Genomic DNA, 14,952 nt, shown 5'->3' on the forward strand with positions numbered 1-14,952 from the left:
CTCCATCATGTGGATGTGGGGCTCCCCCGACCCCTCTTTGTTGAGCTCGAGGCAAAGCCCCAAAGCCCCAGGTGCCTCATCGAGCGCCGCTGAAGAGCTCCAGGGTGAGGTGGCAGGTCCTCCTGCTCTGGCTTCACAGACCGAGGTGTCTTTCTGTCATGGCCCAGTCTGGACATCTCGTGTCATTACTTGCAGGACCAGGTGGACACACTGACCTTCCAGAGCCAGTCTCTGCGGGACCGAGCGCGGCGCTTTGAGGAGGCTTTGAGGAAAAACACAGAAGAGCAGCTGGAGGTAGTCACAGCTTTCAAGGCTCCCTAAACTGCAAGGTCCTTGGCCTCCTCCTCAGTCCTACACAAGAACAAGGCCTTCATGCTGACCTGCTGAGAAGTGATGGCTGGCCACAGCCTCCCCGGGGTGTTGAGACTGTCTATCAGCACCTCTTTCCGGAGACAGACCATCAGCCTGTTCCTTAGACTACACCCCACCATGCTCCCCACACAGGCTCCCTGAGTTCCCATGACATGTAGAGTCTGGAAACTTGTCGTCCTGGCCATTGTCACCCCTCGATACTGTTCTCCCAACTGCACTTTAGGCTGGCATGGGACACAAGTAGGGCAAGGGGGAGCTTTTCCAGAAAAACTAGGAAAACGCTTTCCCTTTAATGGAGCATTTCCAGATAAAATACACAACACTCCATTAAATTTGAATTACAGAAAGACAGAAATTTGAAGATAAGTATCTCATAATTAAATACTTTCACTAAAAATAAATTGTAATGTTATTTATCTGATATCAAAATTTAATGGATATCCTGTGTTTTAATGGATTATATCCATCAACACTATTCTACTATGCCTTTTTCTTTAGTGACTTTATGCTTTTTAAGCCAGTTTGCTCTTCTCATATGCATGGGAGCAGGGCCTCTCATGGGCTCAGGTGGGACCCATGAGACCCCAGCTTCCTGATGAATCACATCATCAGGGAGAATGTTAAAAGCTGGTGTTGGGTTTCCTGTCTTGACCCCACGAGCTCCCTTCTGGGGACGCACTGGCAGTGTCCAGCAGTTCTCACTTCTAGACTTTCCAGTGGATATGGCCATGCCTTATTCCCCACTCTCCATCCTTGAGTTGGATTTGTAGGGGACTTCAGTGGTAAGCTAGCAGGACACCTTGTCAAGGTTTTGGTGAGCATCCTCTGTCTCACTGGGTCTGGAGCTGCCCGCTGAGTAGCTGGTTGCAGAAGGCCAAATTTAGCTGGACTCACAACATTGGGCCATTCTTGGCTTTGCTGGGAACCCTGGCAATAGTAGGTTACTCTCTGCCCCTATAGGTTGCACTGGCTCCTTATCAGCACTTGGAAGAAGACATGAAGAGTTTGAAGCAAGTGTTAGAGATGAAGAATCAGCAAATACACCAGCAGGAAAAGAAGATTATTGAGCTAGAAAAGCTGGTGAGTTGCTCCACTTGCTCAGGAGAATAGGCACTGTGGTTTTCCTACTGTCATCATTGATGTCATCACCACTGATAGTGTTCAGTGAGGCATGCCTCTTCCCTGACTCTTGCTCACACTGGAGCAGAAAATTTCATGATAGTTAAGCCTCAATGCCTTCCTCAAGAGGTGGGGAGTTCTGATCAGGAATTTCAGAGGTGGCCTCCTTTCGTCCAACTCTGAGCTACTCCCTTGATTGCCTGCCTCTTCTTTCCTCACTCCGGTTTTCTGTGGAAAGGCTGTCCTCCCCCTTCCTGAGAGGATGTATCGTGAGCTGGCATGCATCATTAATGTGTTCCAGGCCTTGTCAAAGCCTTTGTTCTTTTCACCAACTCACAGGGCAGTAGGTGTCGTCTGTGTAGCCATGAGCCATCTTACAGATATAAGATGGAGGCCTGAGGAGGGGAACAAGTATTTCACCCATAGCTAATAAGTGGACAAGTGCTCCAAATACCCACATGACAGACGGAGCAGGAGAGCTCTCTGGCGCTCCTTTTATAAGGGTAATAATGCCAGTCATGAGGATACAATCACTTCCTAAGAACCCTACTTCTGAATACCGTCACCTGAGGATAAAGTTTCAACATACACATTTTGGAGGGACATGAACATGAACATGCAGCTATAACAAAGTCCTTGTTCTCACCAACCCCTCACCTCAGCCCACTAAGCAGGGCTCCTGTGGAAAGAGCCAAGGGCTCCCATAGGGAAACAGCACTTGGGATTTCTCTCCCTACCCTGAGGCTCAAGGCCCAGGCTCAGTTTAGAGTCCGAGGATCAGAGATGATGCCAGCCTTCATGAGATGCATGCCTTCTTCACTGTAAGTTGACCAATGGTCTAGGTAGATTCATATTTTTTTCTTTATTAGTGCTATTTTAAAAATAAACATTTGCGGGCTGGGGATATAGCTCAGCAGCACAGCACCTGCCTAGCAAGCACAAGGCCCTGAGTTCAATTCCTGGTACCAAAACTAAATAAATAATAATAATAAAATAAACATTTGCTAATATAAAGGAAATTATAGAAAATTATAAAATAAGGTAAACAAAACTAAGAAAATTAAATCGCATTCCTACTACTGTTAACACTTCCAGGACTACTTCTTGGTGACACACACATGTACAATGCACACACACAAACATTATTGCACTGTACAAGAGTTCTGCAGCCTACTTTCTTTCAGTTAACAAGTCTAACTTGTCATCTCTGGTCTCATTTTTTAAATTTCCCAGTTTATCTCTGGAATATCCTTTGCAGCTGGCTTTTTTAAACCAGAAGCTGATCCAGGAGCACCTGTTATATTTGGTGCTCAAGCCCCCTCTGCTTAGCAATGTCTCATTTTGCAGACATCTCTAACTGCAGGAGTGCTTAGCAGGCAGCAGCCAAACTGGACTGCAGTGTGCCCATTACCAGCATCCTGGGTGATGTGGGCTGCCTGACACATGCCAGCAGCCCTAAACTTCCAGCCACCTGCCAGAGCCCACGGGAAACACACAGAAGAACCCATCCCCTCCTGGCCTTGCCCCAAAGTCTGCCTACTGTGGGGACTTAAGAGCCACTGGTCATTCTTCTCCTTCTGGCCAGACTGTCTGTATTGGGCCCCTCATGTGCTCCTGGGTTTATCAAGTTATTTTTAGCCATAGTTTGGTTTTACCACAAGCATGCATGACTTCTCCTTCCTGCCTTTCCAGGCTAATGAAACTATTTGCTCATTTCCCATTTCCTGGAAGCAAAGATGAGGGCCAGGTGGGGTGCCTTGCAAAAGATTAGGGACAGAGGCCATCCCTGTGGCTACAGTTCCCAACCCCTAATCACGAGTAAGTGGCAGTTTTCTTTACAGATTAACTACATGAACAGTGAATGTGTCAGGGTCTTTCAAAAATAATTTATTTCTAAATACATCTTAGAATGGAACTGCACTTCAGCTAGGTCTCAGGCCCTAGGGGACACAGATAGGGAAAATAGCATAAATTGTGGGGGAAATAACAACCATAGGAAAAAATGTGCCCACATTGTTCATAATGCTATGCCTCCATTTATTTTTTTAAATTTTATTAATTTTGTTGTTACATTTTAGGTATATAATATGGTGACATTCATCATTGGAGATTGGCACCTTTACATAATTTCTCTTGGTTCTTATTTTTTCCCCATTCCCCTTCCCTCCCTTCAACCCCTCCATCCCTCCCTATTTACAGAGACTTTGTTTCCATTTTTTCATTTTCTCATATTAATTCCATTCCCTTCTTTCCTTTCCCCTACCCATCCCTCTTCCTCTTCTCCTTTGCCCCTTTTCATCCTATTTCACATTATCTATTATAGCTTTTAATCCTTATTTACACTTTCAGTTTCTTACACCAGAGAAACTGTTTGGTATTTGCACATTTGTGTCCTGTTTATTTCACTTAAGAGTATCGATTCAATATGCATCCGTTTAGCTATAAATGTCTCTAATTTCTCATTTTTTATGGCTGAGTAGTACTCCATTTTATTAAAAAAACACATTTTTTTATCCAGTCTCCAGTTGATGGGCAGTTGGGCTGCTTCCAAGTTTTAGCTGTTACAATTTGTGCTGCTATCAACATGGGTCCACATATACCACTGTGGTATGATTTTTCTAATTCTTGAGGAAGATACCCAGAAGAAGAATAGCTGGGTCAAATGGGACTTGCAGTCCTAGTTCTTTGAGGTATCTCCATACTGATTTCCACAGTGCTTGCACCAGGCTACACTCCCACCAGGAGTAGAGCAGGGTTTCTCTTTCCCCACAGCCCCGCGAGCATTTGTTATTGGTTGATTTCATGATAGCAGCCATTCTTTCTGGAGTGAGGAGGAATCTCAGCATTGTTTTCATTTACATCTCTCAATTGATCTGTGATGTTGAACATTTTTTCATATGTTTATTTGCTATTTCTACTTCTTTGTCTGAGAAATGCATGTTCATTTCAGATGCCAATTTTTGGATTGGGTCTTTCAATTTGGGAGGTCTGATCTTTTTAAATTCTTTATAGATTCTAGATAGTAGACTGTTGTCTGAGGAACAGCAAGTGAAAATTTTTTCCCACATTGTGGGTTGTCTCTTCACACTTTTAGTGGTTTCTCTTGCTGTGCAGAAGCTTTCTAATAAGAAGAGATCCCACTTGTTGTTTGTACTAGTTCACAGGCAACTGAGGTTTTGTTCATAAAATCTTTTCCTACACCAGTGTCTTCAAGAGTTCTACCTAACCTCTTTTCCAGCCGATTCAGCAATTTCTATTTTAATATTTAGATCTTTAATCCATTTCAATTTTAGTTTAGTTCATGGTGAGAGATATAGGTCTAGTTTTAATCTTTGGCAAGTTGAAACCCACTTTTCCAGCACCATTTATTAAAGAGGCTATCTTTCCTCCAGTGAGGGTCTTTGGCTCCTTTGTCAAAGATGAGATGGCTGAGTGTGTCTGGCGTTGTTTCTGCATCTTCTAATCTGTTCCACTGGTCCTCAGGTCTGTTTCTTTGCCACTACCATGCCATTTTTACCACAGTAGTTTTGTAGTATAGTTTCAACTTGGGGATTATGATACCCCCTGCCATGTCTCTGTTGCCTAAAATTGCTTTTGCTATTCTACATCTCTTCTTATACCAAATGGATTTTTGGATTATTTTCTCAAGGTCCATGAAGTATGCTGCTGGGATTTCAATTGGGATTACATTGAATCTATATAGCAGTTTTGGAAGTATGGCCATTTTCACTATGTTGATCCTTCCTACCCAGGAGCAGGGGATGTCTTTCCATTTTCTGATATCATCTTCAATCTCTCTTTTCAGAGTGCTTTAGTTTTCAGAGGAGAGGCCTTTGATTTCTTTTATTAGGTTGATTCCTAGGTATTTCAGGTTTTTTGGATGCTATTGTGAAAGGAATTGCCCTATTTCTGTCTCAGTGAATCTGTCATTTGTGTACAGGAAAGCTATTGACTTTTGTGTGTTGACCTAGTATCCAGCTACTTTACTGAATTTGGTTATTAAGTCTAGAAGCCTTTTGGTGGAGTTCTTGGGGTCTTATATATAATGTATCATGTCATCTGCAAATAATGACAATTTGACTTCTTCATTTCCTATATTTATTCTTTTTATTTCTTTCTCTTGTCTAATTGCTGTGGCTAATGTTTCCAAAACTACATTGCACAGGAGGGGTGATAGTGGACGTCCTTGTCTTGTTCCTGATTTTAGTGTGTAGGATTTCACTTTTTTACCATTAAGTATGATATTGGCTGTTGGTTATTCATAGATAGCTTTTATCAGTTTGAGGTGGAGAACTTCTATTCCAGTTTTTGTAGGGTTTTTAGCATGAATGCATGTTGGATTTTGTCAAATGCTTTTTCTGCATTTATGGAGATAATCACATGGTTTTTGTCCTTGGCTCTATTGATATATTGTATTACATTGATTGATTTGCGTATGTTGAACCATCCCTGCATCCCTGGGATGAATCCCACTTGGTCAGGGTGTATGATCTTCTTGATGATCTTCTGCATTCTATTTGCCAGGATCTTATTAAGGATTTTTGCATCTCTGTTTATTAGTGAGATTGGCCTATAGTTCTCCTTTTCAGTTGGGTCTTTCTCTGCTTTGGGGATCAAGGTGATGCTTGCTTCCAGGAATGAATTTGGGAGTATTGCTTCCCTTTCAATTTCATTGAAGAGTTTAAACAGTAGTGGCAGTAGTTCCTCTCTAAATGTCTTGTAGAATTCAGCAGGGAAGCCATTAGGGCTTGGACTTTTCTTAGTTGGTAAGTTTTTAATTATGTTTTCAATTTCATTGATTTATATTGGGTTGTTTACAATTTTTAGGTCTTCTTCATTCAACTTTGGTAATTCATACTTATCTGGGAATCTGTCCATTTCTTCTGTGTTTTCCATCTTATTGGCATATAGGTTCTGGAAGCAGGTATTGATGATCCTCTGGATTTCTGCTGGGTCCATTGTAATTTCATCCTTGTTCATACCTAATCGCATGGATTTGGGCCTTTTTTTTCCTTTTTCTGATAAGGTTGGCAAAGGGTTTGTCAATTTTGTTGATTCTTTCGCAGAGCCAACTCTTGGCTTCATTGATTTTTTTGTATCATTCTCTTAGTCCCCATTGCATTGATTTCTGCTCTGAGCTTTATAATTTCTTCCCTTGTATGAGCTTTGGGTTTGTCCTGCTCTTCTTTTTCTAGAAGCTTGAGGTTGAGCATCAGGTTGTTTAATTGGGCTTGCTCTGTTTTCCTATAATGAGTATTCACTGCTATGAATTTCCCTCATAAGACTGCTTTCATTGTGTCCCACAGATTCTGATATGTTGTATTGTCATTGTCATTTAATTGTAGAAACTGTCTGATATCTTCTTTAATTTCCTCTGTGACCCATTGGTTATTTAGAAGTGTGTTGTTCAATTTCCATGTGTTTATGAAATTTTGCGATTTCTTTTGCCATTGATCTCCAATTTCATGGCACTATGGTCTGATAATATACAGGGGATAACTTCAGTTCCTTTGCACTTACTTAAACATGTTCTATGTGTGAGTATGTGGTCTATTTGTAGAATGACCTGTGTGCAGCTGAAAATAATGTTTATTCTGATTTGTGGGGTGGAAGACTCTGTAAACATCTGTTCAGTTCATTTGTTCAAGAGTTTGAGTTCTAGTATTTTATTGCTTATTTTTTGTCTAGTTTATCTATCTGTTTGTGACAGTGGAGTATTGAAGTCCATCATTATTATTGTATTAGGGCTTATTTGATTTTTCATGTCCATTAGTATTTGTTTTATATAGTTGCATGCAGTAGTGTTTGGTGCATACATGGTTTTGATTGTCATCTCTTCCTCTTGGATTGTTTTACAAGGATGTAGTGTCCTTCTTTGTCTCTCTTAATCACTGTTGGTTTGAAATCCACTTGATCTGCAAAGGGGATAACTACTCCTGCTTTTTTTCGGGTTCCTTATGCACGGAGTATTGTTTTCCACCCTTTAACTTTCAGTCTATGAATTTCTTTTTGAATTAAGTGTGTTTCTTGAATGCAGCATATTGTTAGATCTTGCTTCTTAATCCATTCTGCCAGTCTATTTCTTTTCACCAGTGAATTGACACCATTAACATTAATGGTTATAACTGATATGTATTGACTTATCATTGTCATGACTTTTTCTTTTTGGTGGATTCTCCCCCTTTGCATTTAATTTCTTGTCGTGCCTGATGGATTTATTCTGCTGGGCTTCCTGGGGTTGTGATCCTCATTTTCTTTTCCTAGGATATTGTCTGAAATTTTTTGGAGTGCTGGTTTGGTATTAGTGAAGTTTCTAAAGTGCTCTTTGTTATGAAAGTATCTTACTTCTCCATTAATTTTGAAAGATAGTTTTGCAGGGTACATCAACCTGGATTGGAGGCTGTTTTCCTTTAGGGCTTGAAATATGTCACTCCAAGCTCTTCTTGCCTTGAGGGTTTGCATTGAGAAGTCTGCTGTGATCCTGATGGGCTTTCCTTTGTATGTGATTTGTTTCTTTTCTGTAACTGCTTGTAAAATTTTGTTCTTCTGTTGAGTTTCTGGAATCTTAACTATTATATGCCTATGTGTAGATTTTTTTTTTTTGATCAAGGCTAGTTGGAGTCCTATATGCCTCACTTATCTGTATTTCAAGTTCTTTTCCCCTGCTTGGGAAGTTTTCTGCCATCACTTCTGTGAATGTTTCTTTTCTGTTGTCTGCACTCTCTCCTGTTTCTTCCTTGACTCCAATCAGTCTTATGTTATTCTTCTTTGCATCATCTAGCACCTGCCAGATTGATGTCTCATGGTCCCTTATTATTTTAAAGAAATTTTTCTTTTCCTCATCACTAATTGCAATCTTATCTTCTATATCTGAAATTCTGTCCTCACATTGGCTCATTTTGCTGTGTAGACTTCCAGTGGAGTTTTTCATCTCCTGGAAATCTGTTTTATGGATTCCATTTGTTTCCTATGTTGGGATTCCATGATGTTCCTCATCTCTTCTATTTTTTTAACTGTATCCCCTCTAGTTATATTAATCATGTCTTCCATTATGGGCATAATCTCTGCTGTTATCTGAGAAATTATTTCTGATTTCATTTTTTCTAGATCCTTTTTTGTTGCCGTTCAGGGAGTTCAGGTGGTTGAGTGTAAGATTGTTCTATGTTATTTCCCTTTGGGGTTGCTTTAGGTGATCTGGAAGTCTTGTTTTGAGACTTGTTTATGTGTCTTCACATTTCAAAGTCGGTGGGGTGAGGGGTGTGCTGCTGGCACCCAAGTGGCTCACCTCCTCGGCACTGGGGGTAGCTCTGCTCCTCAGCACTGGGGGCAGTGGTACAGTGGACTGGAAGGTTCACCTCCTCTGTGCTGGGTTATGCCTCCATTCATTCAGGAGACTATGAACAGGATAGTGTGTCCAACCCTGATCAGAGCTACTGATGCAGTGTGACTGACACATCAGAAAAACCACAGGATCTGCAGGTCAAACCAGGTCCTTGTGTTATCTGTGGTTTATCTCTGAAATATATGGAATAAATGTACATCATTTACACAGGATCTCAATACAAACACATTCACACACACAAAAATAAAAATAAAATAAAAATATATATCCAAAATGTATATAGCAATGCTCACTTTTATTATATACAGTACATCCTGGCATTTTTTATTGTTTTACTTTTGTTAAAAAAGAAATAGCGGTCACATCCTTCCAACCTGATTTTACAACCCAAGAGTGCACTGCAAACTGCAGTTTGAAAAATACTGTTCTTGATAATTCTCCAAAGCCCAGAAGCCGAGGGTGCTGGTGTACTGCCTACCCTATGACCTTGCTGAGAACCTCTACAAACCATCTGCTTTATAGGCTGAAAAGAACATTATCCTGGAAGAAAGGATCCAAGTCCTCCAGCAGCAAAATGAAGACCTCAAAGCAAGGATTGATCAGAACACAGTTGTCACCAGGTATGTGGGCCTGGCATCTAGGCTTAGAGAATATGTGTCACCCTGGAAGTAGCCTTGCCCTTGAGCTTTCTCTTGTCCTTGGTCCAATTTGCCTTACTCTGAGCTGAAAGGCTTCCCTGCAGTCCTTCAGCTTCGCCCAAAGCCAGAAGAACAGAAGTACACAGGTATAGCCACCTAGTCTATGCATGGGCTGCACAGCAGTCCTGCCCCCAGGAATGAGTACAGTCAACAAAAGAGCCAGTAGGACTTCCAACAGCACTAGGGGGTGCAAGGATTTATTTCTGGAAGAGATTAGGAGAAGAGCAGCGGTGGGATGTTCCCAGACAAAGTGGAGTCCCCATTGGGTGATACCCCCAGACTTCCAGAAACCTGCCACTTCCATTTTGGTCCTGCCTGTCCCTGTAGGATCTGCTCTGGGGAGCCCTGATTTCTCAGGGAGGGTGTGTGCTCTTCCCTCCTCTTACAGCTCAGAATTGGGTAAAAGTGTTGTTTCCACTTCCTCTGCCAGCTAGAGGTAATTACATCCACGAGGGCTGAGCCACAGGGGTGCACCCCAAGCTTGAGACCTGGCCCTCTCCACTGGACTGGGCTCCTGGGTGCACCTGTAGCATGTGTAGTGTGTCATTCTGTGTGCATACACACCCAGGCAAGACATGGTCATGTGCATACATTCACCTACACACACACTCATGCATGCCTACACTTATGTACACTAATGCATGCATGCTTCCGTTCACCACCACTCATCCCTACTCTCATGTGCCTTCATACTTTCAGGCTTACATGCTCATGCGCTCACACACATGCATGCTCCTGCACACACAGGCATACCACAAGTGAGGCCCCAGTGTTGACACTTTGTTCCCACCTCAGAGGCACACAGGCAGGGGCAGCAGGCGCCATCATCTCTGCTCCATGGGTCCCCAGGCCCTGGGCTGGGGATGACAGTCTCACCAGCCTTCCCCAGGCACAGTCTCTGAGTGGGAGAGAGTGCCTGAGTGGCACTGGACCCTGGAACTCTTTAAAGTGCTTTTGTCAGTGCTGGCTTTGTCTCAGAGAATTACTTTTTCCTGGCCTAAGTTTGCCCAGCTGTAAAATGTATATGTACTTGTATTTGTCAATTCTTTAAAGGTGCTGTTATTTCAAAAATATGCAACAAAGCTAGGAACTCAGACTTTATGTCAGAAGAAAGCACAAAAAGCACTGATTGGTTTTTCATTCATGATTCTTTATCAGCAAGCATTAACCATGCATCTATTATGTGCCAGGTACCATGTTGGCTGTTAGAAAGTCAATATACAGAGCCTTGGTCCTGACTTCTCGGGCTCACGGTACAGCAGACAGCCAGATACACAGACCAGCCTCTACATCAGGACAGACACCTGCTGTCACAGAGGCACGTGTTGGGGCGGGAGGCCGAGGAAAGGCATCCCCAGCTGCCTGCTGGCCACCACCTCCCTGTGCAATGGTCCCCAGGCTCCTGGTCCCAAGCCTGCTGGCAGCACCCCCACACCGCTGCCCACTACCCTTTCCTCTCCAGCCTTTGGCCTTGGCTCCGCCACTGAACAGCCTCTGACCCGACAGAGGACCTATGAGAGGATTTGGGGTAAGCAGACAGGCTCTGGCAGTGGATGTCTCAGCCGTCCGGAGATGACAATCCACCAGAGTTCCCGGTCTCCGGGGTACACTGGTCCTGTTCTGCATGCAGGCAGTGGCTACCTCCTGGCTCACCATGCACCCGTGGGCCTGATCTCAAGTTAAGTGTCAGTAGCATTCCTTCTGCTTGACTACTTGTTATTCTTCCCCATGCAGACAGCTGTCAGAGGAAAACGCTAATCTCCAGGAATACGTGGAAAAAGAAACCCAGGAGAAGAAGAGATTGAGCAGAACCAACGAAGAGCTGCTTTGGAAGCTTCAAACGGGGGACCCAACGAGTCCTATTAAACTCTCCCCCACCTCCCCAGTTTACCGAGGCTCCTCGTCCGGGCCCTCCTCTCCGGCCAGAGTCAGCACGATGCCTAGATGACGTCACCACGCAGTCTGCGGGCGCTCCGGCTTCTGTCCACCCAGGGAGTGCTGACCAGGTGCTGGCAGGTGCCGGCCGGCCACCCTGTGTGCATGCTCAGTAGCTGCATATTGTATCCTCTTCTGACCCCTGTGTAGACTGACCCGGTACTGGCACTTAGGAAGGTGTAAACAGTAATCTGACGTGCAGAAACGTTTTACCATAGTTAGAGCCAAAAGAAAGACAATTCCAGTTGTTCTTGAATGATGAACTTACACTGCAGCATTTCAGGTTAGTTACAAATAGCTCAGTTTTGAATATACATTGAGTAATCATTGTGTACTGCACCGATATGTGTATATATTTAGATATACATATATACACATGCGGCAGTTCTGAATTGCATTTTTTATAATGTGATGTGCTGACATATTTTAGTGAAGATCAGCAGTTTTCTAACTTGTGCCTAAGAATTATTGGGAAATGAAAATGCATTTCTATCTAACTTCCTAGGAATATTTCTACCCAAAATAGAAAAAGGAAAAAAAAATCCAGATAGAGAAGCGCCTTTCAACCTGCCACCAAGTGGTACTCTGTTTAACACAAACACCAGCGATTTGTGGACGGTAACTGCCTTTGGAACAATCAGCTTCTTAGTCAACATGACGTGAGGTCATTATCACTCCATTCACAAGATTTAATTATGAATCCTTCTGTCGCGACTGTAAGGATAGAAGTGGGAAACCCTAGGGGGTTGAGCAGTTTTTCTGAATGTTACTCACGATAGCGACTCATCTGTAGTCATGTAAACACAGCTTTGCTTTTTTTTCTAAATGTCATCTTGGAATCAGTCGCTGAGGTATTTTTGTACCCTTGGGAAAATGTAGACAAGCATGACCTTTTGGAGTGAGGATGAGGATGACTTTGGAGATGACCAAGACCATCATGTTCTATCCTCATGAAGGGGAACTGCCGATAAGGTACATATTTGACCAGGTACAGAGTTAGACAGTATCCAGCATTATTCCATTTGGTTTGCTCTGATATGATGTTGTGCATGGTCAACTCATTGAAATGTGACCCTCAGGCCCATATTTCATAGGCAACTCCCTTTCAATTCTGTTGTACAACTCAACCCCACCACTGCATATGGAGATGGCTCAGGGGTTTTGGCAGGGACTTCCAGAAAGCCAGCCTTTCTGTCCTGGGGAACCAGTTCTGAAAAGTGCTAGGTCATCACACAGCCTCTCAGAAACTCAGTCATACTTTCTGCTGAATGATCAAGGAACATCTTAGCCCTAGGAGGTTCTCCCAAACAGAGGAGCTGATGGAGCAGCCAGCCAGCTGTCATGAGCTACTGGACTGGCATTTGTCTCTGAAATGGTAAAATTAGAATGTGAAAGGTATTTATTTAGTGCTGTGCAAGACTAGGAGCATGTTACACAAAAGAAGTAGTTTTAACAGTCAATGGGGTGAGGATAATAATGTCTTTGTTTCCTGTATGTGACAAAGACCCCTGCACTTTTCTCCCTAAGACCTCTGAAAATCTTCTGAGCACAGGCCAGTCTTTGAGCATGTCCAAGGCAAGAAAACCCATGGAGCCTGAAGAAATGGCCCATGGAAGGGGTTGGCTTGCCTAAAGTTACAAGTGTGGTGACACAGAGGCAGATGTGGTCTGTGCTCCTCATGTAACTTGAAGTTGATCTTCCTGGCCTCAGATACACCTTATTTCTAGCAAAACTCCAAGGGTCTTGCTCATCCTGGAGACATGCCCAGTAGATACACATTGAAGAAACAATTATTTTCCTTTAGTGGCCCTGCATGATACTGTGATAATGCGCTGGGCATTCTCTTAGAGTAGTTCAGGCCACATCAACTAAATACACAATACTTTATTCTTCTAGCAGGTACAACCTGCAAACACAAGTTTGGTTGTAGCTTAGCTCTCTGAATTAGGACTGCTTCTATAACCGTGCCTGCTAAATGCAGTTACACAGCAATACAGACTTCAGTGTGATGTTAGAATGTGGTACAGTGTGTTAGGGTGTTGCGGTCAAAATTGTAGTGACGTTAGAACTAAGTAATCCCTCATTAGGTGGACTAGAGCCTTGCCCTGACTGGCCCTGACCTTGGGCACTTGAGCTACTTTCCATGTGGACCTGACTTTGATTTTTTCATCACGAACACCCATCATGTATGGCTCCCTGTCTAAGTCATTACTGCTCCCAAATCACAGGTGATGGTAGTTGCTGCACCTCCTCCTCAATACTTCTACCCCTCACTCTTAGCATCTTGACCTCTCTCAACGTAGAAATCCACCTGTATCTCAGGCTGGCGCACTGTATCGTCTATAAATGCTGCAGCCTCCCCGCCTGCTTCAGACAGACCCAGCAAACAGCACCAGTGTCTTCGTGCCCTTGGGAGACCTGGGCTGGCCAGTCCCCACCCTCTGCTTGCCACAGGCTGGCCCGAGGCTCTGGCTGGATGTCAGAATGGGTGGGATGAGGGGGGCTGGCACTCTCTGGGATTAATGGGATGAGTTCACAACGTTCCTTTTCCTGCCCCTCCAGTTTCTGTGTTGCATATTTGTATTTAACTCTGAAACCTATTAAAATGAACTTGAGGGACTTTCTGTGATATCAACCTGATGGAACTGGAGACTTGTCGCTGACCGGCTGGGCATTCCTGGCAGGGAGGCCAGGGAGGTGTTTCTCGGGCTGGGTTCCTTTTCTGTGTGCCCATGGGCAGGGTCAGGAGATTGTCACTGAGAGAAGACTAGAGACCCCTATATTTGCAAACTCAGCAGGTTCAAGGTCCCTGTATCTACCCCTTGAGGCCTGAGTCTTCAGCAGCCCACTCCCTGGACTTGGGGATCTCAGTGGCTCTTCTCTGCCCAGCTAGGGTAGGCTGGAGTTGGTTGGAAAGAGGACACAAAAAATTAAGTAAAATCCTTCATTATTTATTTCAAGTTCAGACCCAGGCTCTCTGCCCCAAAGAGAGTTTGATTTATCCACCTGTATCCGTTTCTCCTATCATGGCCCTCCGGGTGGGGTGTAGTATCCACCTACATCTGAGGGATACTCTCCGTCTGTGGCCATCTCTCCCACCCCCAAATGCAGCTGGGATACCTGTTCACTCATTTCAGCCTGAAAGTGCTCACTCACTCCCATCCGACCAGCCTTCAGTTTGGGCTGTGTGGCCTCAGTGTCCCACAGGTAGATTCCCAAGGGAGATCCCTGGGTTTGTAGTTCCTTGTGGTGGCTTTGTAGGGCATGAGAGTGGAAGCTACTTTACGTAAAGTGTGGCAATTCTGCCCTCAGGAGAAATGGCTGTACAGCCACTGTGTAGAACACACCTCCATGTCACTTCTTGACCTCATGAGGGACACCTCAGGGTACCTTCCCCCAATCATCTATGCTTCCCAGATTATCCATAGTGACAACATTGACAAATGCTTTTATCTGTCAACATGCCCCAATGTATTAGTTTTTTAG

The 14,952-nt window shown here is 43.7% G+C and overlaps 1 protein-coding gene across 8 annotated transcripts in view; it reads left to right on the forward strand.

The window, feature by feature from the left end:
* Positions 1-14,101, forward strand: part of Mtus2 (microtubule associated scaffold protein 2) — a 716,842-nt gene extending 702,741 nt beyond the window's left edge. For all 8 annotated transcript variants that reach the window (XM_087199503.1, XM_087199498.1, XM_004854793.3 and 5 more), the window contains 4 exons: positions 196-294; positions 1,333-1,452; positions 9,356-9,453; positions 11,266-14,101. In XM_087199503.1, the coding sequence (XP_087055629.1) occupies positions 196-294; positions 1,333-1,452; positions 9,356-9,453; positions 11,266-11,479 (531 nt within the window). In that variant the 3' untranslated portion in view covers positions 11,480-14,101. The remainder of the gene's footprint in view (positions 1-195; positions 295-1,332; positions 1,453-9,355; positions 9,454-11,265) is intronic.
* Positions 14,102-14,952: the final 851 nt, after the last annotated feature.

The sequence above is a fragment of the Heterocephalus glaber genome, unplaced genomic scaffold (assembly GCF_053883595.1).
Source record: "Heterocephalus glaber isolate CG9 unplaced genomic scaffold, H.glaber_assembly_v1.0 deba00001720, whole genome shotgun sequence".
Classification (NCBI taxonomy): Eukaryota; Metazoa; Chordata; class Mammalia; order Rodentia; family Bathyergidae; genus Heterocephalus; species Heterocephalus glaber.